Source organism: Orycteropus afer, unplaced genomic scaffold (assembly GCF_000298275.1).
Source record: "Orycteropus afer afer isolate SDZICR_OR568_19922 unplaced genomic scaffold, OryAfe1.0 scaffold00199, whole genome shotgun sequence".
Taxonomy (NCBI): Eukaryota; Metazoa; Chordata; class Mammalia; order Tubulidentata; family Orycteropodidae; genus Orycteropus; species Orycteropus afer.
Window position 1 is genome coordinate 5671674 of NW_006921786.1, and position 27068 is coordinate 5698741.

A 27068-nucleotide genomic window follows, 5' to 3' on the forward strand; every position below is an offset into this window, starting at 1 on the left:
ATTTATAAGGGTGTCGGGAAGGGACTAGAAAGAACTATAAGAAAGTAAAATGCATATTGTAAAATTGTATTTTTGATGTTTTAAAGCCCATTTAATGAGACGTACATTTTTCAAAGATACTGTCATAAAATAGCAAACTAACAATATCCTGCTTCCTTTAGGTCTCAGAATTAAGACAACAGCTTCGAATACGAGGTTTACCAGTGTCAGGCACCAAAACAGCCCTCATGGAGCGGCTGCGGCCCTTCCAGGACTGTTCTGGAAACTCTGTGCCAAACTTCGGTGATATAACGACTGTCACCTTTCCTGTTACACCAACCAGCACTCTGCCTAATTACCAGTCTTCCCCTTCCACCAGCGCCGTATCCAATGGCTTCTACCACTTTGGTAGCACCAGCTCCAGCCCTCCCATCTCCCCCGCCTCCTCTGACCTCTCGGTAGCTGGGTCTCTGCCAGATACTTTCAACGATGCCTCCCCATCCTTCACCCTGCACTCATCCCCAGTTCACGTCTGCACAGAAGAAAGCCTCATGAGCAGTCTGAATGGGGGCTCTCTTCCCTCAGAGCTGGATGGGCTGGACTCGGAAAAGGACAAGATGCTGGTGGAGAAGCAGAAGGTGATAAATGAGCTCACCTGGAAACTCCAGCAAGAACAGAGGCATGTGGAGGAACTGAGGATGCAGCTTCAGAAACAAAAAAGGAGTAACTGCTCAGAGAAGAACCCATTGCCTTTCTTGGCTACCTCCATCAAGCAGGAAGATGCTATCTCCAGTTGTCCTTTTGCATCATCCCAGCAGACATCTGTGAAAAGGCAAAGCAACAGCTCAGAGATTCAACAGACACCCTGTGAAGCTGCTCAACTCCTACCCCTTGGAGGCACACATTGTGTGGAGTCCTCTGGTCAGACCAATGTACTTTCTTCCACATTTCTCAGCCCTCAGTGCTCACCTCAGCATTCCCCACTTGGGACTCTGAAAAGCCCACAGCATATCAGTTTGCCTCCATCACCCAACAACCATTACTTCTTACCCTCATCTTCCAGCACTCAGGGAGAAGGGCACAGTGTCTCCTCACCTGTCAGCAGCCAGGTGTGCACTGCTCAGGTAAGAACTCATTGCACCACACCCCACTATATCTCTTTCCAGAAGAAGGGTATAAATTTGCAAATGCTAAAGAGATAAAGTTAGAAATTTCAATGTGCAAGGCTTACCGAAAGTTCAGCAGCAACTCCTAGATGCCACAACCTGTAAGCCTTCACAGTAGAACAAGTTCACTTAATCTCTAAGGCATGCCTCAGCAAACTTTTCCATAAAGGAAGAGATAATAAATGTGTTTGGCTTTGTGGGTCATAGAGTCTCTATTGCAACTACTCAACTCTGCCTTTGTAGTGCATAAACACAAAACAACACCCACTGCCATCAAGTCAATTCTGACTCATAGTGACCCTATAGGACAAAGTAGATCTGCCCCATTGAGTTTCCAAGGCTGTAAATCTTTAAAGAAGCAGACTGCCTCATTTTTCTCCCACGGAATATCTGGTGGTTCAAATCACCTACCTTTTGGTTAAGAGTTGAATGCTTTAATCACTATGGCAGCAGAGCTCCTTATAGGCCCAAAGCAGTCATAAACAACTCATAAACAAATGCACATAGCTGTGTTCCAATAAAGCTTAATTTACAAAAACAGGTGGTAGGCCAAATTTGGCTTGTGGATCATGATTGGCTGACCCCTACTTTAGGGACTCCTTGGCATCAAGTCTTACCATACCATAAGTAATAATAACAATAAAACCAGTTGCTCTTGAGTGGAGTCCAGTTCATAGTGACTTCATTCATGTGTGTTAGAGTAGAATGGTTGTTCATAAGGCTTTAGATGGCTGACCTTTTAGAATCAAATCACCAGGCCTTTCTTCTGAGGCCCCTCTGGATGGACTTTCAGTTCACAGCTAAGCACAGTTTCACCCACCAGGGACTCCAAATATTACCACAGGGCAAACCAATTCAAGAGGACCAAAGAGGAAGTTTCCAGATCTGACTCTTCTCTCAGGGTTGTGAGTTTCATAGTGCTGTTATTTACTGAGCACCTACTGTGTGCCAGTCTCTGGTGTAATCTTGGAGGAATACTACTAAAGTAACTCATAGTGACCCTACAGGACAGAGTAGAACTGCCCCATAGAGTTTCCAAGGCTGTAAATCTTAAGCAGCTGGGGAGTTTGAATCACCAACTTTTTGGTAAGTAGCAAAATGCCTTAACCACTGTGCCACCAGAGCTCCTTTATTAGCCACACAAAAATCCCTATTCTCATGGGAAGACAGTCAGTAAACAAAACAAATAAGTAAATTATATAATGTATTAGAAGGTGATATATCTTACAGAGAAAGAGCAGGGGAGGAATTTGCAAGTTTACGACTTCAAATAGAGTGCACTGCCAGGGATACTGAGGCAAAGCTATGAAGGCGGTAAAGAAGGATGGCCTGAATATCGGTGGTAAGCATATTTCAGGCAAAAAAAGTAACAACTAGTGCAAAGCCTCTGAAGTAGAGGCCTGCCAAGTATTTAGGGATCAAGAAGAAGGCCAATGCGGCTGGAGCAGAATGAGAGAGAGTCATAGGAGATGGATTAGAAGAGAAGCTGACTGAAGACCAGACTAAGCTCATCAGCAAAAGTTTTTCTTTTGTCTACAGAGCTGAACAAGGAAAGTCTGTTTAAGCCTACTCAAGAAAGAAAATTACATATCCAAGCATTGTCTGAAATCTGTATTAGAAAGGAAACAGGAAGAAAGCATACATTAATTGGACACCTACCATGTGCCAAACATTAACAGTTGTATATGAGTAATATTACTTAATTGTCACAACAACCCTATGAGCACCATCATTCTTTGTCTTTGAGGAAAACGGGGCTTAGGAATGTTAGACAAGTTTTGGGGGATCATTCAGGGCTAGAACATGAGCTGGAATTATCTGATTCCAAAGTGCATACCCTCTTACACTGAATATTCTTTTCCTAGGAGTATGAGGTATGGCTATAGATGATAAGAATTACTTTTGTTTTGTTTTAAAAACCCACTGTATTCAAATGAGTGATGTCCAGAGTGGATGCTCTGGGAGGAGTTATGACTTAAATGGATTATCATCATCATAAACAAATGTTTATTAAGTGTATTGCATCCTAGGCAACAAAGACAAAAAAAAATAGCTCTTGAGATCTAGCTCTGGAGCATAAGACATTCAATTCTCATGATATTGATGCTAACAAGAAGTAACACTGGTGTAGTGAATTATAGTTTTACAAAATACTCCTGGAAGACATGAACAATTACATGCATGATGGATAAAAAGATAAAGAATAATATAGGATAACACCACTGTCTTAGCTTCCTACTGCTGCTGCAACAGAAATACCACAAGTGGATGGTTTTAAAGAACAGAAATTGATTTTCCCACAGTTCTGGAAGCTAAAAGCCTGAATTCAGGGTCTTGGCTATTTTGATTCCTTCCTTGTCAGCAGCCTTGTGCATATCTTGGTTCTTTGGCAATCCTCAGATACCATCTATCTTTCCCAGAGTGTGTGGGTCTGTGTGTGTCTCTGTGTCTAATCTCCTCTTTTTTACAATGCAGAGTGATTAGATGTAGAACCCACCCTACTGAGATATGATCTGATTAACATAACAAAGACAACTCTGTCTCCAAACAGGATTACATCCACAAGTATAGGGATTAGGATTCCAACACATATTCGGGGAGGGGTGGGGGCACAATTCAATCCACAACAAGTACTAACCAGTGTTTATGACATTAAGTGCTGCACAAAGTAAGTGGGATTTGGGGCAGGCTGATCATAAAAATCTAGAAAAGTCAGGGTAGACTTTGTGAAGAAACCAGACTTTATGGGAAGTGTAGCATTTTAAAAGGAGTCCCTGGGTGGTACAAATGGTTAAGCATCCAACTGCTAACCAAAGAGCTGGAGGTTCAAATCCACCCAAAGGTGCCTCAGAAGAAAAGTCTGGCAATCTACTTTTAAAATATCACAGCCACTGAAAACCCTCTGGAGCAGAGTTCTACTCCAACATACACAGTCTCCATAAGTTGGATTTGATTCAATGCCGACTGATTTTAGCATTTAAAAAGAGAGAGACTGGAAAAGGATAACCAAGGAGGGAAAATGACATGAACAAAGATGGAAAAGTAGAGTGCACAGGGCCTGTTGAGGAAATAATCATGAGACCAACTTGTCTAGAATGGGAAATTGACAGAGAGACCAAAAAAAAACCAAACTCACTGCCCTCAAGTCGTTTTCAACTCATAGTGACTCCTCCTTGAGTTTCTGAGGTGGTACCTCTACAGAAGTAGATTGCCCAATCTTTCTTCTGAGGTTAGCAGTCAAATGCCTTAGACACTATGCCACCAGAGCTCCCAGTTCCCAGAGAGAAGTTGAATTTAAGTTTGAAGAAGGAAATGACATCAGATTGTGGAGGGTCCTGAACTTTTATCCTGGTTAGAAGTGGGGACCCTGTGCTGTGAATATGTGGGAGCTGTTAAAGTTTTTGCATGGTTTTTGTTGTTACGTGCCATTGAGTCGGCCTGACTCATAGCAACCCCTCCTTGGGTTTCCGAGGCCGTATCACTATGGAAGTAGATTGCCCTACCTTCCTTCCAAGGAGTGGCTGGTGGGTTTGAACTGCCAGCCTTCTGGTTAGCAGTCAAGTGCCTTAGACACTACGCTACCAGAGCTCCTTTGCATGGTAGGTGATATGTACAAAGCCAAGTTTTAGGCAAACTGACCTAGTGATGGAATTTAAGGAAGTTTGAAAGATACTCAAGTGATACAGATGGCTAATGCACTCAACTGTAAGGTTGGATCCTCAAGTCCACCCAGAGGCACCTAGGAAGAAAGTCCTAGTGATGTATCTCCAAAAGATCAGCCATTGAAAACCCTACAGAGTACTGTTCTACTCTGACACACAGGGGGTCACTATGATTTAGGGTCCAGTCAATGACAACTGGTTTGATTTTATGGAAAGATAAAACACTGAGGCAGGGACCAGAGGTCTCAGCAAAGACCATATTCTAAACTCTACTGCTAGGTAGGTTTGCCTTGGACTCTGTTTCGGTCTGAAGGAGCCGCACAGGTCCATCCTCCGGGCTTCCCCCAGGCCAGACTGCTTGGTGCCCAGAGGCTCCTTCTCCTGGAGCACACCGTCTGCCTCATGCCAGTTACCTGGGAGGGACGGGCTCGGGGACAACACGTGGGAAAACAGATGAGATAACTGCAGATCAGAATGATTAAATTATTACCCACGGCCACTTAGCTAACTGATTGAGCCAGTTTTGTGCAGTTCTGGAGTCCACTGAGTTCTGAGGACACTAGGTGACAAAAAATAACAAGCCACTTAAGCAGTGATCAAGATTTCTAGAGAGAGTAGACATTTCATCTACTGCCAAGCAAAAAGATGCAACCAGTTGTGAGATGTAGTGAAGAAGGAAAAAAGAAGACCACATTAAATGTGCCATCAGGTGTAAGTGTGGCATTTGACTGCTAACTAGAAGGCTGGCAGTTTGAATCCACCAGCCACTCCTTGGAAAGAGACTGGGCAATCTACTTCCATAGACATACTGCCTCGGAAACCCAAGGAGGGGTCACTGTAAGTCAGAACAGACTTAATGGCAATGAGGAAACTGAGGCTTAGAAAAGCAGATACCATCCTCAGTGCCACATGGTGAGCAAGTGGCAGACTTGAAATTGGAATCTGTTGGATCATGAAGTCTTCTCACATCACCAAAAATCAAATGTGCTCTATGGCAGTGGTCTTCAATTTGTGTTTGGTAATATCCTAATGTTCTTCATGTGTTTGGTGTTGAGATTAAGACCAATGACCCCTTATCACAAAACCTCTTCTACATGTTTCAGCCCTGCTTCAACCAGTGTAGCTATACTGTTATCTGTTTTGTATGCAAATCTTCAGCATGAAATTTTTATAAAAATGTTCTGCTGGGTGTATAGTAGAGCTGACAAGGGGCAAGGTTATGGTCATTGCTTGGTCACAGCCAGCTACCCAGAGGGACCGAGTAGTTGATCCTGCGGGCTTGGGACCATAGTCACAGGGGACATCAAGCTCAATTGGCATAACATACTATACAAAACATTGTTCCACCTACTACTTTGGCGAGTAGCGACTGGCACCTTAAAAGCTAGGAAGCTGCCATCTAGATGCAACAACAGGTCTCTCCTCGTCAAGAAGAAAGAAGAAAACCAAAATTAATGGAAACAATCAGTCCGATCTGCAACCTATACAACTATGAGACCAGAAGAACTAGATGGTGCCCAGCTACCACTGCCATCCACTTGGAAGGGATGTAGGAGATCCTGCATAAAGAGGGAGAACAATGTGGAACAAAACTCAAAATCATTTGGAGGCAAAAAAAAAAAAAGAAGAAGAAGGTGGGGACCAGGTTTGCTGGTCCAATGGAGCCTGGTGTAACCACTGAGACTATGGCCACTAGCTGCCCTTCAGGTCTGGAATTGAACCCACAACTGTGGTTTCCAGCCAAACAAAGTACAGGCATGTGAGTTAAACATTTACCTCAAGTAGACACACGCCCTGGAGAGAACAATCATGGGAGAAGGAAGGGCTGCTTATGCACAGGGAGATAGCTCAGGGTGCAGAAGAGTATGAAGGGATAGACACTGGAAGGAGGTAACTATGGGGAGGAAGTGGGAGGGGAGGTGCTGCATTGTAAATTTTGGTCAATGACATGAGATAAAGTATATGTGAACTGCTGTATGAAAAGTGAATTTACTCTGTAAATCTTCACCCAAATCCTAATAAAAAAAAAAAAATGTTCTGCTGTTAAAAGAAATTTCAAAACCATGGCTGCGTGAGAATAATAAAAATCTGTTTTATAAAACAAACAAACAAACAAAAGTCTACTGCTAGGAATTTAACTGTGTTGCTTTTCCCTCTCTACAGAACTCAGGGGTACACGATGGCCATTCTCCAAGCTTCTCTCCCCAGCATCCTAGCCTCCATCCTTCTTTCTCTGGAGTACAGGCAGACAGCAGTCATGCTGCCGGGGCTACCACCTGCCCCAAAAGCCCAGGTGTACAGCAAAAGGTAGGCAAATGCAGGCAGAGTTCAAACTTGGGATTGACTTCATCTCTTCTTTCTTGTGTTTCTCTTGTCTTCCAAAGCAAATGTTAGGTTCAAAAGCAAAAATAAATGAACTTTTAGGGAAAAAAAGTCCACTAGAAATATATTGAAATGGAGGTATAAGTTAGAAGGTATCAGAGGGAGCTTTTTTCTGGCATCCTCCCAGAAATCATGATGACTAACATGAACACGATCCATTTCTAAAATGAAGCAATGACCACGTTTCAGTATATAATTCTCACCTTCCGTATGGAAGCCCAGTTTTGGCAGATACCAAGACTCATGTGAACCTGTGCACAACACAACAAAATGCTGCCTGGTCCTATACTATCCTTATGGTCCATTGCAGATTGGACTGTTGAGATCCAGAGAGTTTTCACTGGCTGATTTTTGGAAGTAGATCACCAGGCTTAGCTTCCTAGTTAACCTTAGTCTGTCAGCACCACTAGAACCTGTTCAGTATCATAGCAACACACAAGCCTCCACTGAGAGATGGGTGGTGGCTGCACTTGAAGTGTATTGGCCAGGAGTGGAACCTGAGTCCCCTTCATGGAGGCTGAGAATTCTGCCACTGAACATCCTGCCCTCTCCCTTTGGGAAAGAGAGACCTCTAAAAAGCCCAGGCACTCTTACAAGAGAACACACAACAAACAAAGGTGGTTCATGAAGAGGAACCCAGTGATGCCCCCTAATCTCTGCAAATATACACAGTTTGGAATGAAAGGACATGAAGGACAAAATACTCTGGAAGTTTATGGATTGGGATATGGCTTTTTATTTGATTGTACTCTTATTTTTTCTCATCTTGCTTTTCCTCTGACAGAATACAGTGTACTTTAGAAGGGGAAAATGAATCTGTGAGATGCCAATTCTAAGATGCCTCCAATAAGAATTTCCTACTGATATGTACTATTATGGTAGCCCTGGTAGCATAGTGCCTAAGGCACTTGACTGCTAACCAGAAGGCTGGCGGTTCAAACCCATCAGCCACTCCTCAGAAGGAAGGTTGGGCAATCTACTTCCGTAGTGATACGGCCTCGGAAACCCAAGGAGCGGTCTCTATGAGTCAGGTCTGATTCAATGGCACATAACAACAACAACAACATGTACTATTATTAATATTTTGGAGTTACTTTCCAAGCCCTGCTCTTTTTTTCTTTTCTTAAATGAACTTTTCCAAAATTTGGCCTGTAACTTCTAAAACAGAAGCTATATCTTTTCTGACCCAAGAATTGATTGATTGCCTTTGCCTGTATTTCACCCACACAGATGGCTGGTTTACACTCTTCTGAGAAGGCAGGACCAAAGTTTTCAGTCCCATCCCCACCTTTTTCTAAATCAAGCTCAGCAGTTTCAGAGATAACACAGCCTCCATCCTATGAAGATGCAGTAAAGCAGGTAACCACATGATCTGATCTTTATACAGTAGACTACACAATAAACATGGCTTTATATTCTTAAATTTTGTGCTGTTTGTAAATTCTGATGTGGTGTGTGATGCCTCCCCATTGAACAAAATATCTAGACACTAACTGTAGAAAGCTATTGCATGTATATAGAAGCTGTGTGGAGTAGAGAGAGAACATCTGGGTTGGTCATCCAGATGCCTTAATGTCTGTTCTGCCCCTAGCCAGCTGGGCCAACTTGGGCAAGTACTTTTCTTCTCTTGTGTAAAACAGGGGTGGGATCTACTCCGTAAGCATTCTAAATAATGCACTTAAAGCACTTGCCACATTATTTGGGCTCCTGATAAGTACTCATGTGTATGTGCTATTGTCAAGATGATACCTTCTAGCCTGGAAACTTCTGACAAAATGTGGATAGTTGTTGCAGCTGGGTAATGAATGTATTGGGGGGGGGGGCACTGTATTCTCTACTTTTGCTTGTGATTAGAAATTTTCAAAACAAGAAGAAAATAATGAATGAGACTACATTTTAAATGGTCTCAGTTTCATATCTTATTAGACAGCTCTTCATATGTGTTCTTCTCACATACCCCAGAAAAAAAATCCACATTAATTGTTAAATATTGGAATTGTACAGATCAAAACCAGCCTACAGTTAGGTTTCATTTCACTGAAAAATAATAGTTTATGCAGAAAGTACTACCATTACCAGCTGCCCCGAGTTGATTCTGACTCACGGCGACCCCAGGTGTATCAGAATAGAACTGTACTCCATAGGGTTTCCAATGGCTGATTTTTCAGACGCAGATCACCAGGCTTTTCTTCCAAGATGTCTCTGGGTGGATTCAAGCTGCCAACCTTTCAGTTAGTAGCAGATCATATTAACATTTGCACCATCCATGCAAAATGGTGGGCTTTCTGATTTTCAAAAAATTAGGGGCCCATGCAACACTAGGCTCACATTTTTGCCAGACAACTGTCTAAAGCAGAGTGTCTGCTGCCTCCTTGAGGCAGGGATGTGTCTGCAGCCCAGTCCTCCTTCTATTCTAGATTTTCCTTCCTATTCTAGATTTGGCTCATTGACATTACCTGCCAGGCCCTGTAGGCATGTACATGCCTTCTGAACTGCAGCTGATTCATCCTTTGATCTGTGCTCCTATCTGTGTGGACTGCTGATTTCTGTGCTTATGGAGACTGAGCTTATGGAGGAATGAGATGGATGTATTCCTTTGTTCTGCCCATTCCCATTCTCTGGTATATATAAGCATCAACTGATCATTTACAGTTTCAAAAGAAAAGAAAATGGCCCGATAGAGCGTACCTCTATAAATAAGGCTCTACTTAACTCAGCTGAGCTGGGGGACAGCTGGTAGAGGTATGGGCATGCTGTACAAGTAAGTGTCGAGGGTGCTACAAGTATTATAATGAGGAACTAAGGAAAATGTGAGCCAAGTTCTTGGACCACATCCACAGCAACAAAATAGGCAGGCAGAACCCAAGTCCTTCAAAGTGAGAAAAAGTGCCTTGTTGTTGTTGCTGTTGTGAGATGCCATCCAGGCAGTCCCCAATTCATGGCAACCCCATATACAATGGGATCAGACTGTTGTGATAGGGTTTTCATTGACTGATTTTTTTTTTTCTTTCTTTTTTTTTTTTTTTTTAATTAGATTGCTAGGCCTTTCTATCTATTCTGTCTTGGTCTGGAAGTTTTGCTGAAAACTTATCAGCATGATAACAACATGTGAGAAAAAGTGCCTTACTACTTGTATTTTCTGGGATGGAAACCTCTCAAGCAACTAAGCATTCTAAACTACTCTGTGCTAGAAATCATTTCACTTTCTTTTTCCCTTTCTCTTGATGTATTAGATTGCTTCCCTCAGTTGCTCACCTGTTGAACATTCATACTGAGGTTTAATCAAACATAGTTCAAAACCTTTAAAGCAAATATAGTTCAAAAACCTGCAGTGCTGCTTCTAATGACAACTTAAAAGAGAAGTAACCACTTTCTGATGCCTCTGCCCTCCTTTTGGTTTTTTTTTTTTTTTTTGCAATAGCAGATGACTCGAAGTCAGCAGATGGATGAACTCTTGGATGTCCTCATTGAAAGCGGAGGTAAGGAGGTCTTGTTTCTTATCCATCAAATTACTCTGTACCTGCAGGTACTCCAGAGAGTGAAGACTTAGGAACAAAGCTGTCTTGCACTATCAGATGTGCACCAAGCAGCCCATGGGAAGAAACTAATTTCCATTGAGCTTCCTGTCCTTGTTTGGAGCAGATAAAAGGCACAGTGGATGATTCCTCAATGTCTTCTTCCTGGGAACATTGTTCACCTCATTTTAACATTGTCCCTCTTTCAACCCAGTCCCTGTTTTCTCTTGGGAGACAGAATTTCTCTCTACTGTTCCAATCCCAATGCCCCTGTCTTCAAAATTACAAGAAAAAGGATAAAGCAGATAGTGAAAGCTTTATGCTAACTACTCAAAATGAAATTTAATTCATTATCTTCCCCTGGATATACCAGTCATGCATAATGTCACTCAAGCCAACAATCAACAATGATCAATATGTTCTTTTTGCCTCCTACTAAGTCATTTGTTTATTTTTTTAAAAAATCATGGAAGCTGTGCCTAGAGTTGGAAATCACATGAATGAATTAGAGCACCTAAAGAGAACATGAAGATAAAAAGAGGTCAAGCCTAAATGTGTAACCAATAAAATTTGAAGTTTCAAAAAAGGAGGCAGCAAAGAAATCAGAGGAAGAGGGGCCAGGTGTTATATTAGGCACATTGCTGAGACAGACAGGAACAGGTGGCATCCTTGGGTGGTACAAATAATTAACACCCTCAGCTGCTGATAGAAAGTTTGGAGATTCAAGTTCACCTTGGAAGAATAGCCTGGTGATCTACTTATGAAAACCCTATGGAACACAGTTCTACTCTGACACACATGGGGTTGCCATGAGTTGGTGTTGCCTCAGTGGCAATTGCCTGGTGGTTCATAGAGTTAACAGTATAGTAATGGGGAGGGAGAAAAAAACAAGTAAATAGACACAACCTCCATAGTGACGAGATGGGAGAAGAAAAAGAGGAGGACAGGTATAAGTATGTTTATAAGTTTTGTGATGGAAAATTGAGAAAATTTTTATCATTTGCCTTTATTTTCTTTTTACCTTTTTACTGTGATTTGGGTGGCATTTACAAAGCAGATTTCTTTTATATTCAACAATTCATGTACACTTTGTTTTATGACACTGATTATATTTGCCACAGTGTAACAGCTCTCCTCTGACTTACTCCCTGTGGTTACCCTTTCCCTCTGTCCTTGCCTGTGCATTCCTGCCTCCTTACCTTTTTCCTTGTGCAAATGCTGCCCTTCTGATCTTCCATAGTTGATTGCTCTAAGGAGTGCATCTCCCTGGTGTAGTTGTTCCCTATTGTTTGGCTGACAGTTAAGCTGCAGGAGTGAGCCCAATTCCAGGCCCTAAAGTTGACAAGGGACCATAGTCTTAGGGGGTTCACCCATCTCCATTCAACCAGTAAACCTGATCTTTTCTATGGTTTTAATTTTCTTCCACATATTTTCTCCCACTCTGTCCAGGATCTTCAATTTTGATCCATTTCTGAGTGTTTGGCATTGGTAGTCAGGCACCATCTAGTTCTGGTCTCAGGATCAGATAAGCTGAGGTTTTCATGATCAATTAGTCCTTTGAACTAACTGTTTCCATGCATCTTTGATTTACTTTACCCTTCTTTGCTCTGGACAAAGAGAGACCAATAGTTGACTCTTAGATGGCAGCTCACAAGCTCTTAAGATCCCAGTCACTACTCACTGAAGTAAGATGTTGTGGTACTTATGTTTGTGTGTCAACTTGGCTGGGCCTGGTTGAGCAGCTGGGCTACATGGTACATGAATAACTACATGGGTAGTTATTCCCCATGACGAGACTGGCAGTCAGCTCCAGGGTGGGATCTACCACAAGCAGCTGAGTAACTGCCTTTGGGATGTGGTCTGCTTCCTGTATATAAGGAGAAGCCTTGGGAATGGTCTCTAGCTTATGGCACCTTGAACCCTGCATGTAGTCATGTCATTGTTCAGCAGCCTGCCATAATCTGCCAACCTTGGGACTTAAAATGGACTTGAATTAAAAAAAATGTCTTGCCATGTGATTTTGTAATATCGGGACTGTGCCTTGTTATTTGTCAACCTTGGACTTGGCAGCCTAAGCAGCTAACAGCTGTCTGAGTGAAGAAAAGCTTCTAGCTTCAGTGGGCCAGAAGCTGGAGGCAGAGCTGAAGCCCAATGCTGAGGGGCTTTCACCCAGTCCCTAGAGCCTGGCACTTTGAACTTGGACTCAAAGCTTCCAAACTGTAAGAGAATAAACTCCTGTTTGTTAAGGTCATCCCATTTGTGGTATATTTCTTGTCAGAGCGGCACTAAGTAACCAGAACAGATGTAGAACGATATTTTTGTGTACTATGTTGTGCCAATTGAGTTTGATGTTTCCTGCAATCCTGGTCCCCAGCCCACAGGCCCAGCAACTCATTCCCCAAGGTGCTTAGTTGTAGTCACAACTAAGAAAGTTATCCTGTGTCCCCTGTTAGCTTTGTACTGCATAAGGACATTTTTGTATCACATACAAATACATGTGTAGGAGTATTGTCTGCCCAACCCATGTGTGATTGTGGGTATATTCCCAGTTGCCTATCCATACCTGATCTTCTTACCTGTCATCCTATGTGTCCATCTGGAGAATGGGTTTTTGCTATTACTGATAATTCAGTATTATGTATGTGATAGTATTTACCTTTGTTGTCTGTACCTCTTGTGCACCTCTCCATGTCTTCCTTTCCTTGGAGATAGTGTGCTGTTCACCTGCTTTTGTTATATTGACTTTCTCACCACCCATATCAACAACTGTCTCTTAACTATCCAACTATTTTCCCTCTCATCCACTCATCCCTGCTTTTCTTTTATTTTAAGAGTTTGTTTTACACTCAACATTACGTATACATTTAGTTTCACTCCCCATTTACCACGCCCAACCCTAACCCAGTCTCCTCCCCTCCCTGCCCAGTAAACTTCCCCTGTGCCCCTCATAGTTATGTACTCCTGTTTGTCCTGCATTTCCTCCATGTGAATGTTGCCCCTCTGGTGCTCCGTGATCTATTGCTCTAAGGGATGTATTTCCATAGAGTATGTGGGTGCATCACCCTGGGTTGAGTGGTCTGCATATACATCTTGTTAACTATTGGGGTGAGAGCCAGCCCCTGGGAGTGAGTTTTATTCCAGGACCAGAATGTATCCCAGGGCCATAGTATTGAGGGTCTGACCAGACACCATTCGACCAGTAATTCTGATAATTATTGAGTTTTTGGATTTTGTTCCACATTTTTCCTCCTACTCTATCCAGAATCTCCAGATCTGATCCTCTCCTGAGTGGTTGACATTGGTAGCTGGGTACCATCTAGTTCTTCTGGTGTCGAGGGCTGTTGTGTCTTAGGGCTGATTGATTTCAAATGCCCTTTTTTTTGCACTCTTCTTTGCTTCCAATGCTGGGAGACCATTAGGTGCATCTTAGATGGCCACTTGAAAGCTTTTAAGACCCCAGTTGCTACTCACCAATGAAGGATGAGGAACAAGGCTTTCATGTATTTTGTTGAGCCAATTGAGTCTGGTGTCACCCAGTACTATGGTAGATCTATTGGATCTCTCTCCCATAGTGTCTGGGTGTCTGTGAGGTATTACTCTGTGTCTGTCTTCTATTGTTTCTGTAAGGATTGCAAGTGTTTTGTATCACTGGTATCTGTGCAAGATTGGCGTGTGCTGAATCTATCCTTGGTCTCGAGCATACTCCTGTTCACTGACCCTCATCTGATCCTCTCAGATGTTTATGTGTTTATCTGTAGCCTGGTGTTTGGTGCTACTGGTAATGCAATATTGTGGACACACTGGTTGGTATTAGCAGCTGTCATCTATCTCCTATGCACACAATTCAGTGTCCTCTCTTTTCCTAATGTTATCATGGTGGTCACATATCCTTTCCATACAGCCCTCCTCTTACCCACATCAGCATGTGGCCCCCAACTAGCCTGGAATTAATCCTTCCCCTTCCCTCCCCACCCTGGTAACCTACAAAGTGAATCCCCTTTCACAAGCAAATCCTTCTTTGTCTTTTTACAATAATGGGCTCATACAGTGCTTGTCCTCCTACAATTGACTTATTTCACTCAGCATAATGTCCTCCAGGCTCATCCACATTATGAGATGATTCACATATCCCTCATTGTTCTTTAATGTAGCAAGCATAGTATTCCATTGTGCGCATGTACCATAATTTGGTTATCCACTCATGCGTTGATGAACATTTAGGTTGTTTCTATCTCTTTGCTATAGTGAATTGTGCTGCAGTGAATATAGGTGTACATATGTCTGTTCATGCACTGTCTCTAAGCTCTTTAGGATATATTCCTAGTAATGGAATTGCTGGGTCAAATGGTATTTCAGTTTTTTAAGGAAATGCCATACCATTTGCCACAATGGTTTTACCATTTTACAATCCCACCAGTAGTGCACAAGAGTTCCAATATCTCCACAACCTCGCCAGCATTTGTTATTTTCTGACTTGTTGAACTTTGCTACTATTGCTGGGGTGAGATGATATCTCATTGTTGCTCTGATTTGCATCTCTCTAATGACGAATGACCATGAGCAGTTTCTCATGTGTTTGTTGGCTGCCTGTATATCTTCTTTGGTGAAGTGTCTGTTCAAGTCTTTTGCCCGTTTATGAATTGGATTATTTGTCTTTTTGGTGCTGAGGTGTTGAAGTTTTCTATAGATTTTGGAGATAAGTTCTTTATAAGATATGTCATAGGCAAATATTTTCTCCCAATATGTAGGTTCTCTTTTTATCCCTTTGACGAAGTCTTTCGATGTACATAAGAATTTAATTTTTAAAAGATCCCAGTCCTCTAGCTTCTCTTCTACCTCCTGTGCATTCTGGGTTACGCTTGATATTCTATTTATGCCATAAATTAAGGCCCCCAGATTTTCCCCTATTTTATCTTTGATGAATTTTATAGTTTTGGGCTTTACATTTAAGTTTTTGATCCAGCTTCAGTTTGTTTTTTGTATGGGGTGAGGTATGGGTCTTTTTTCATTTTTCTACAGGTGGATATCCAATTTTGCCAGCACCATTTGTTAAAGAGGCTGTCTCTTCCCCATTTAATGGGTTTTGCACCTTTGTCAAAGATCAGTTGTCCATAGATGGATGGGTCTATGTCTGAGCTTTTGATTCTGTTCAATTGGTCTATCTGTATATCACTGTACCAATACCATAGTGTTTTGACTACTGTGTCTATATAGTAGTTCTTAAGATCCAGGAGTATGAGACCTCCCACTTTGTTCTTCTTCTTCAGAAGTGCTCTGCTTATCCGAGGTCTCTTTCCTTTCCATATGAAGTTAGTAATTGGTTTTTCCATGTCTTTAAAAAAATTGTTGGTATCTGGATCAGTGTTCTTGTTACCAAGTACAGCTCTGACAAGAATATACCACAAATGGGATGTCCTTAACAAACAGGAGTTTATTCTCTTACAGTTTGGAGGCTTTAATTCCAAGTTCAAAGTGCCAGGCTCTAGGGGCTGGGTGAAAGCCCCTCAACCTTGGCCTTTAGCTCTGCCTCCAGCTCCCGGCCCACTTAAACTAGAGGCTTTTCTTCATTCAGACAGCTGTTAGCTGCTGAGGCTGCCAAACCCAAGGTTAACAAGTAAAAAGGCACAGTCCCGATATTACCAAATCACACAGCAGGCCATTAACTCAAGTCCATTGCAAGTCCCAAGGTTGTCAGAGCATGGCAGGCTGCTGACCAACATGGCTACATGCGAGGTTCAAGGTACCATAAGCTCGACACTATCCACAAAGCTTCTCCTTATATACAGGAAGCAGACCACATTCCCTAAGACAGCTACTCAGCTGCTCACAGTAGATTCCTCCATGAAGTTGATTGCCAGTCTCATCATGGAGAATACTACATCCAGCTGCCCAGCCACTCAACCAGGCCCAGCCAAGTTGGCACACAAAATGAACTACCACAATTGGAATTGCATTAAATGTGTAGATTGCTTTATGTAGTATTGACATTTTCACAATATTCAGTCTACTTATCCATGAACAAGGTAGGTTCTTCCATTATGCAGTACCCTTGCTGTCTCTTGTAGTAGTGTTTTATATTTTTCTTTGTATAGGTCTTTTGTGTCTCTGGTAAGGTTGATTCCTAGATATTTTATCTTTTTAGTAGCTATTGTAAATGGTACTGTTTCCCTTATTTCTTTATCAGAGGACTCTTTGTTGGTGTAGAGGAATCCAACTGAATTTTGTATGTTGACCTTGTATCCTGCCACTTTGCTGAACCTCTCTATTAGTTCCAGTAGTCTTTTTATTGAGTCCCTTGGGTTTTCTATGTATAGGATCATACCATCTGCAAATAGATAGTTTTACTTTCTCTTTGGCAATTTGTATGCCTTTTATTTCTCTTTCTTGCCTTGTTGCCCTGGCCAGGACTTCCAATACAATGTTAAATAGAAGTGGTGATAGAGGACATTCCTGTCTGGTTCCTGCTCGTAAGGGGAATGCCTTGAGTCTTTCTCCATTAATAATGATGTTGGCCATTAGCTTTGCATATATGCCCTATATTATGTTGAGGAATTTCCATTCTATCCCTATTTTGCTGAGAGTTCTGAACAGGAACAGGTGTTGGATTTTATCAAATGCCTTTTCTGCGTCAATTAATATAATCATATGGTTCTTTTCTTTTGTTTTGTTTATGTGGTGGATTACATTGATTGATTTTCTGATGTTGAACCACCTTGCACACTTGGTATGAATCCCACTTGATCAAGATGTATTAGTTTTTTGCTTTGTAGTTGGATTCTGTTGGCTAGGATTTTGTTAAAGATTTTTGCATCTATGTTCATGAGGGATATTGGTCTATAGTTTTCCTTTTTAGTGATGTCTTTCCCTGGTTTTGATATTAGTGATATGCTTGCTTTGTAAAATGAGTTTGGGAGAATTGTGTCTTTTTTTATGCTCTGGATTATCTTGAGTAGCATAGGTGTCAACTCTTCTCTGAATATTTGGTAACATTCTCCAGTGAAGCCAACAGGGCCAGAACTTTTCTTTGTGGGAAGAATTTTTTTTTTTTTTTTATGTCCTGCACAATTTCTTCTTTTGTTATAGGTCTGTTCAAGTGTTTTATTAGGTAGTTCTTGTGATTCTAGAAACTTGTCCATCTCTTCTAGGTTCTCAAATCTGGAGTACAGTTTTTCATAATATTCTGTCAGTATCTTTTTTATTTCAGATGGTTCTGTTGTGATGACACCCTTTTCATTTATAATTTCTTTGATTTGAATCTTCTCTTTCTTTTCTTAGATTTGTCAATGGTTTATCGATTTTGTTAATCTTTTCAAAGAACCAGCTTTTTGTTTTGTTGATTTTCTCTGACTTTTTGTTTCATTTATTTCTGCTCTGATCTTTATTATTTCCTTACTTCTAGATACTGTAGGATTCTTTTGTTGTTCTTTTTCTAGTCATTGGAGCTGATGAGTTAGAGTGTTGATTTTGTTTCTTTCCTCTTTTTTGATGTATGCATTTATTGCTATAAACTGTTCTCTAAGTAGTGCTTTTGGTGTGTCCCATAGGTTTTGGTATGATGTATCTTCATTCTCATTAGTTTTTAGAATTTTTTTTTATTTCAGTTTTTATTTGTTCTATTAGTTTGAGCAGTGAATTGTTCAACTTCCACGTTTGATGTTTTTTCCTCTATCTTCCTGTTACTAATTTCTAACTTTATAGCATTGTGGTCCAAGAAGATGCTGTGTAGTATTTCAATGCTTTTGAATTTATTGAGCCTTGTTTTATGTCCTAACATATGATCTATTTTGGAGAAGAATCCACATGCACTGGGGAAGAATATAAATTGTGCTTTGTTGGGTGAAATGCTCAGTATATGTCTATGAGATTGAGTTGGTTGATTGTGTTGTTGAGTTCTTCTGTATCTTTGTTGATTTTTTTTCTAGTTGACCTGTCCCTATTTGAAAGTGGTGTGTTATAGTCTCCTACTGGTATTGCAGAGTTTTCTATTGTCCCTTTTAATTCAATTAATATTTGCTTCACTTGTTTTGGAGCACTTTCATTAGGTGCATAAATATTTATTTTTGCAACATCTTCTTTGTCAATTGACCCTTTCAGCATCATTTAATGTCCTTCTTTGTCTCTTATAATATTTTTCATCTTAATGTCTATTTTATCAGAAATTAATATTGCCACTCCTGTTCTTTTTTGATTACTGTTGGCTTGGTATATTTTTTTTCCCCACACCTTTACTCTTAATTTGTTTTTATCTTTGTGTCTAAGGTGGGTCTCTTTTGGCAGCATATTATATTGATGGGTCTTCTTTTCTTATACAGTCTGACACTCTCTTTCTCTTGATTGATGCATTTAGTCCATTCACACTGAGTGTAATATGAGTGATATATATGAATTGATTGCTGTCATTCTATTGTTTTGGTTTTTTTTTTTTTTTTTTGTCATGTTGTTGGTGTTTCCTTGGTCCATCTACTTTTCTCTGCTGAGTTCGATTTGTTTTCAAATGCTTCCTCTCTTTTTTATTCTTTATTGTTGGTTTTGTGCTTATTAAACCCATATGTTTTCCTTCCTTCTGGATTTGCTTGGGGGATTGTTCATTTTCTCTGTGGGTTTCCGTGAATTCTTGTCTCTACATTTTTGGAACAGTCTGTTCTATGAGGACATTGTCCTCTTTTCCTCTCCATTTGGAAGTTTGTACCTAGAACTTTTATTCTATCTATTTGGTTAGTTGCTGTTGTCGTGTGCAGATTGGCTTCCTTGATTTTTAGTGTACAATGTTTTATGGTCTTATTTTGAGTCTCTTTTCCTGATTTGGTTTTAGTATTGATGTCACGTATCCTGATTTTGTTGATCTCTGTTGTGGGTTCTCTATTGGAAGGACTTCCTTGAGCATGTCTTGTAGGATTGGTCTGGTTTTCACAAAATCCCTTAATTTCTGTTTGTCTGGGAATACCTTGATTTTTCCCTCATATTTGATGGATAATTTGGCTGGATATAGGATTCTTGGTTGGAAGTTCTTTTCCTTCAGTGTTTTATATATGCTGTCCCATTGCCTTATTGCCTGCATGATTTCTGCTGAGTAATCAGAGCTCAGCCTAACTGTGTGATTATCATAAGTAATATTTCTTTCGTCCCGGGCAGCTCACAAATTTTTTTGTCTTTGGTTTTGGAAAGTTTGATTATAATATGCTTCAGTGTTTTTCTCTTGGGATCTATCTTGTATGGGGTTCTATAAGCTTCTTGGACAAATATCTTTTCTTCCTTCATGATATGGGGGAAATTTTCTGTTAGTAGGTCTTCCACAATTTTCTCAATGGTTTTATCGCCTCTTCTTGTTCTCGAATTCCAATGAGGCGTATGTTGTTTCTTGTCATGTTGTCCCATATAACTTTTAGGTTCTCTTCATTTCTCTTAAATCTTTGTTCTGATATTCCTTCATATAGGCTGGTGTCCAAGGATTTGTCTTCTACTTGGGAAATGCATTCTTCAGCCAGTTCTGTTCCACTCTTTTGTACTTCTACAGTATTGTCTAATTCTGTGATTTTGATATTCATCTTCTGGATTTCTAACTGCTGCTTTTGTATGAGTTCTGGTTGTGCAATAATCTTGTTATTTTGTACTTGAATGATCTTCCTGAGTTCTTCCAGGGAACTGTCTATGCTCTCTTTGCTTCTGTTTGGGGTTTCCCTAGGCTCTTGTAAAGCTCTATAAATATATCTTCTAAATTCCTTCTCAGACAATTCTATTACCTCCTATTTCTCCATGTTTAATGACACCTTTGTTTAGGGTTTTGCTTCTAATGACTTGTCCTGTTTTTTTGTTTGAATTGAGGTTATCTGTTGTTTCCTAGACATTTTGAAGTTGTCTTTAACTGTTGGTTATATATTGATTTGTTTTGTCTTAGTTTTATTATTTAATATTTTGAAAAGGTGGAGCTGGTGTGTTTTATTTTTTTGCTTATTAATTCAAGTGTGTTGGGTTGCTCTGCAGTTTTCTTTGTGATGATGGAATCATTGTGTGGAATATGGATATAGGTCTCTGTTTGTCATAAAGAGGGTTTAGAATTAGAACCAGCAGGTATTATGGTGGCTGAATGTGATTTTTCTATTGGATGAGTAAGGGTATAGGTGGAGAAGGTGGGAGGAGAAGAGAGAAGGAAGGAAGCTCCAAGTTGCCAGTGGCAGTTTCTAGGGCTTTGAGTGGGCTGCTCATGATGATGTTATACTGTTATTCACAGGCCCGCAGCTCAAGTTCAGCAAAGACTCCAGTTGTTAGGGTGTCACCACTTTCCACCAGGTTTAGTCACATGCAAAAACCCTGCTCTTGAGACCCCTCCATGCCAAAAAGCTGACCCAAGACAACTACCCCGCTCTGCCATCCACCACAGGAATTCCTACAAGGGCCCTCCTACGTGTGGCATTAATGGTCTCTCTGCTCGGGTTTCAGCAGTGCTGGAGCCAGAGAAGTGCCCACCTGCACCCAGCAGACCCAAGTTTACCTATAAAAGCAGGTGCTGGAGGTAGATCCATGGGGTGCACTTTCTTCCCTAACTCAGGGAGGTCTCCAATGGTCTTTCTCCCCTGCTGGTAAGTGCTCCACAGGGTAGTTTCCCCTGTTTTTGTTATTTTTTTTCCCCTGCCCCTTTCTCCTTTCCAATCCTACTCCCCTGAGTTTAGCACACTCTGACTCAGTGAGCTGTTCCGAGCACCAGAATCCCTATCTCAAACTGCTGCACATAGTTTTTCAGGCACTAAGGCTGGAGGGAATTAGTGTAGGTACTACTGACCAGACACCATTTTGAATCCCCTGCCTTTATTTTCTTAATGATGTCTGTGACAAGGTTTGCAAAGAGTGAGATTGCAGGAAGGTAGTGTGGAAGATAAGAAAAAAGAAGAGCAGTTAAAAATCAATCATAAATAAATTCAGTTTTTTAGAAAAACAGTAGAATTGCTAGGCAGTATTCAGTGTCAATAGAGGTTGGAGATTATGAATTTAGAGCAAAACCAGTCAACATGGTCTTGTAATCTTTTTTCTTGCAATGTCTACTTGATCCAGGGCAGGCTCAGAGAAAGCAGATGATAAGATTTATTGAGGGATGGGGCTTTGCCAAGGTTGGAAGGAGGTGGGGGCAAGGAGATTGTGGGCAAGGAGATTGTGGACATTTATGAGAAAGTAATTACAATGGTTATAAAAAACAAAAAGTTGCCATCTAGTTGATACCAACTCCTGGTGGCCCCATGTATGTCAGAGTATACCTGTGCCCCATAGGATTTTCAAGGGCTGGTTTGTTGGAAACATCATGCCTTTCTTCTTAGGTGCCTCTGGGTAAATGCAAACCTTCAACCTTTCATTTAGCAACCAAGCACATTAGCTATTTATTCCAGCATGGATTCTAATTATTTTTGTGTCCCACAGAATATAGACTGGAAGAGAAAAGAAGGGAATTCAAGAACTGGTAGATGATGATAAAATAGTTGAGTCAGTGGATTGGAATGACTCAAAATGGCTAAGAAAATGATTCATGGGGAATTTATAAGTGAGCTGGAGAGATTGGAGGTGATGGGCAGAGAAAGGGAAATTTTGCTTGAAACCAAGTTTTCTGAGCAATTCAGTATTGGTGATGACAAGGTCTAGGCATGCATAGCAGAGTGGCTAATAGAGGTATCTCTGGAGTTGAGGGGAAGGTCAAAAGGTCAAGGAACTCCTTCCCTTGTGTGATGATTGGGTCATTTCTGAGAATCTGAAGCCACAGAGAAACACAAGAATTAAAGTAGGTAAATAATAATGAACTAGGGAATAGTGTCTTCAGCGAATGCTAAGTTGTGGTCAGGAAATTGACAAATGAATACAGTAAGGCAGGGGGCAGGGAAAGTGGGAAGACCCTTAAAGCAGCTGAGGTGCTATAAGGAGGAGAGGTAGTGATGATCAGAAAGAAGCAATGGGAAATGAAAAAGAATCCAATGTAGTCCTGAAGTATGTGGATCTCTACTGAGGGAATAACAGAGAAAGCAGGGTTCTCAGGGGATAGCCAGCTGTCAGTATGTCAAAGAATCCTCCAGATCAGAGAGTTTGATAATCATAAAGGAGAATTTCTAGAAGGAAAGGGTTTGAGGAGAGATGGAATGAAAAAAGAATTGGGGATTCATGGGACATTTGGGAATGAAACTCTAGGTAATGAGAGCATGGGCTACCTCCCATGTTTAATGTAATTCATTCTTCCAAAAAGTCACAGTGTGAGGTATGTTCCATTTGATGTGATCTAACAATTGCCTTTGGGGTTTTCCAACAGAAATGCCTGCCGATGCCAGAGAAGATCATTCCTGTCTTCAAAAAGTCCCAAAGATATCGGGGCCTTCCCAAAGCCCTAGTGCTGCTCTACCCAAGCCTTCAGCTTCCTTTGAACAAGCTTCTGCAGGAGGCCAGCTTTCCTATGATCACTACACCACTGAAAATGACGAACACCTTGAAGTCTTACTAAATTCCCAGAGCCCCTTAGGAAAGGTGAGCGATGTCACGCTCCTAAAACTTGGGAGCGAGGAGCCTCAGTTTGATGGGATCATGGATGGATTCTCTGGGAAGGCTGCAGAAGACCTGTTCAATGCACATGAGATATTGCCAGGCCCCCTTTCCCCAATGCAGACTCAGTTTTCACCCTCTTCTCTGGACAGCAATGGTCTGCCATTAAGCTTCACTGAATCCCCTTGGGAGACCATGGAGTGGCTGGACCTCACTCCACCAAGCTCCACACCAGGCTTTGGCTCCCTCACCACCAGTGGCCCCAGTATCTTTAACATTGATTTCTTGGATGTCACTGATCTCAATTTGAATTCTCCCATGGACCTTCACTTACAACAATGGTAGAATGCTGATATGACAGCACTAAGGAAGACCAACAAGAATTCCATGGGAGAAAATATACAACCATAGGTACTTTTATTATCAAACAAGAGAGAAGGGAATTAAAAATAAGCCCATAGAGATCTCTGTGACAATCAACAGGAATAGGATATATGTTTTGTTGTTAGTGCCATCGAGTCAATTCTGATACATATATTAACATTTACCAACATTCAGTGACTGATAATAATTTCAGCGATGCATTCAAAAATGTGTTTTCTCAGACTAAGAATGCCAAAAAATATCTTTCACTGTATTTTAAAACACCAGAAGTATTTTTAACCCATAATTTTTCTCAGGCATTATTGGGGCATAATCTCACATTGTATACTGTTCTCATGAAAACAATTAAGCATACCATGGAAAGAAACTGTCAACTCCCTCCAACGAAGGTTATGAAAGATATGTCCTTGATGTAGGCTGCTTCTCATCTCTCTATTACCTGTCCTAAAATGGAAGCCACGTACAGCTTCAGTTAGGGAATTCTTGAGGCAGAAGAGAGGGACAGGCTAATCCATTCCTAGGAAAGCAAGGTCCATTAGCCACAAAGCTAGCCATTGAAGTGGTCTCAATCCTATGCCCAGGACTCTTTGGTCGCTGATAATAGCTGGCCTATATTCATTCCAGACAACCTCACTCAAAGCTTCCTTCTTTCTCAAACCATAGCCAAATCACTCCTGCTATCTCTGAGGTGCTAAGCATGGCAGATCAGGGGAGAATCCTGCAATAAGGGAGTCTTCTCCTATGCAAAGATATACCTTGGGTTCTCCTACACATCCTCTTTAGTTTCAAATACTAGAGATTACCATGTAGGCAAACCTGAAGGAAACCTCTAGGCATCATAAGTTGTATAAGGGAAAATTAAGACAGGACTAGAGATCAGCAGAATTATACATACCATAGGAATAAATACTGTTGACTACTTTAACAGGACTGTTATTTATGAGGGTCCAACTTCCTTTTCTGTTTTCCTTTTCATGAGGTGGTGGGGGGGAGTTCCACCTAAGTTCAACTCTCATCTGCACCGGTTGTCTTTCAAGATACCAATTCTCTCTTGCCCCTCTTTTGACTACCTTTCTTTGTTTTTCTGCCCCAACATTGAGAGAAGACTCCTTGGATTCAACAATCTGCCATACTCCTGAAAAAACCTTTTTTTTTTTTTTTTTAAGTTAAAATTCCAAGTTCTCCTGGAGAACTCATTCTCCATATGCACAGTTTGTTATGAAATGAAGTTGCAGGAACTTCCTTAGGAAGAAATTCTGGTGACTTGGCCCATCAGTCACTAAGTGCATTCCACCCTGATTTGATTTCCAGCAATCACTGGTCTGTGTTGCTTGCCCAATCTTCCTTCTGAGCTGGGAAATTTGGAAATCATTATATCGTAAAAATAAATATGAATGATATTTATGGTAGAGAGTATTTAAGATCTTGGTCTCTGCAAGAAAACACAATTACACATTGAAAACAATGGAAATGAAACAGACAGTGGTCTAATGTGTTTCCTTTATCACCTCTCATGCTTTGGCTGGGAGTTGAGAAAACTCAGATTGTAGGATAGTCTCTCAAAGGCTTACTGTGGCTGAAGTCACCATCTTAGAGAGTTGCATGTTGTAGAAAGTAGCTGTTGCTGTTGTTTGTTTTAAATTTTTATTTAAATCACAAAGGCACTGTTTTCTTCTGTAAAAAAAAGAAAATCTTCACTGTGCACTTGTAGAGAAAATAATCGAAAATGTTGTGATTTTGAAGTTCTCTTTTTTGATAAACCAAAGATTTAGAAATCATTCCATTGTTAACTTGTAAATGTGTGTGAACACAGAGTGTTTTTGATGACTGCTACCCTGAAAGTTGCCAGTTCTTTTTCTAGGGGGACAAATGCACACAAAGACACACATGGATATATAGATATATATGCATGTGTGTGTGTGGGTGTGTGGGTGTGTGTCCTGAATAGCAGTGCTACAGAGTTATATGCCAAAAGCCTTTAACCCTCAATCTGCTGTGAAATGGTACCTGGCTTTTTTCACTAAGGACTCCTGATTAATTACCCAGACTACACATTGCCTCTCTGTGTATGACTAATGGCTCCAACCTGATGACTCACAGCCACTTGCTTACCGTGAACAAGCTCATTTTGCCAATGAATATGGATGTGAAAAGACAGAATGCCTTCACCATTACTGGCTGGAAATGGTAACACATCTAAAAGGAACATGAAAATCATTTTACATTCCCTTATCTGCAATGTGCTTTAAAAGATCCACATGGTCAATTTTTTTTTTTCTATTTTGCTTTAATGTCTATTGTCAGAACTAAGAATGTAGATGGAAAAATCACTAGTCTTTGAAGATGAAGCTATGGGAAAGAAAATCTTATGGACCCATTCCTCACATCTGTTGATTCCCTAGATATCGAAGTTTTACTTTGATCTTGACAAGGCTTGGTGGTCACATGGTATGTTTTGTTATTTATATATTATTTTTTTCCTAAGTTCCTCTGGAAAACAAACACATGTACTGTCCCTATTCTGAGACTCTGGTCTGAGTGTTAATTTCTTTTTCCCTTTGGGTATTTGTATCTGAAAGACTAGATCTGGTTAAGAGGCTTCTGTACTTTGCTATACTGTTTTTTCATGGGATCTTTTTAGGCTATTACCTAGACTGATATATACACCTCACAGTAGGTTTATCCTAAGCAAAAGATAAGATGATTCCTAATTGCTACTGAAAACCAACACAGTTAACACAGCACAGACCCATTGGTTACTGCTCTCAACCTCCTCACAGTCTTCACACACCTTATTAATCCCATTTCTTCATCACTCAGAAGTGAGACTTTGGGAGAGAAAACTGATGAAGTCAGATAATCTACGTTAGTTAATCAGGGTTTTGTCCTAATTTTTTTAAAACTCTTAGTTGGGTCCTCTTTTATGATGACAAATTGAATGTGACTAGAAGACGTTCAGAGACTTATGAAGGTGGCCATGGTCAAGTTTCTTGATACTCTTAGCCTGAAGCTGACCACACTCTTTTTACCTACCAACCCTGGAATCTACATGGTAAAGTCAAACTGCAGATGCTGACAGTCATTCCCCAGGTTGCTGCAGTCACATAGTTGTATCCTTTTGTGCAAGTGCTTTCAGTAAGTGAGTGCTCATTAGTAATGGCCTACTTCTAACAATGTTATTGAGATGGCATATATACTATTACAAGTGGAAAAAGAGACAAGGGGGAAAGGGATGGAGAGACGGAAGGAGAGAAGAAGGAAAGAAGGAAGGAAGAAAATGAGGGAAGTAAAAAGGCCAAATTCATGATCTATGAACCTGTCAGTTCAGCTAAAAGATTGCATTATGAAAAGTGAATCATTATTTCTTAGATGAGAAGCTATTCTTAATGATGCAGTGATTGCACTAGTAAATGAGGACCCCAAGAGAACCTTCACCTATAGATCTGGGAACTGGTAGCCTGTCTCCATTCAAA

General features: G+C 40.8%; 1 protein-coding gene across 1 annotated transcript in view; it reads left to right on the forward strand.

Annotated features, from left to right (window-relative positions):
* Positions 1-23556, forward strand: part of MYOCD (myocardin) — a 101690-nt gene extending 78134 nt beyond the window's left edge. Inside the window, exons 9-13 of the mRNA XM_007948055.1 lie at positions 162-1103; positions 6971-7114; positions 8420-8548; positions 10611-10668; positions 22985-23556. Coding sequence (XP_007946246.1) covers positions 162-1103; positions 6971-7114; positions 8420-8548; positions 10611-10668; positions 22985-23556 — 1845 coding nt within the window. The remainder of the gene's footprint in view (positions 1-161; positions 1104-6970; positions 7115-8419; positions 8549-10610; positions 10669-22984) is intronic.
* The last annotated feature ends 3512 nt before the right edge of the window (positions 23557-27068 follow it).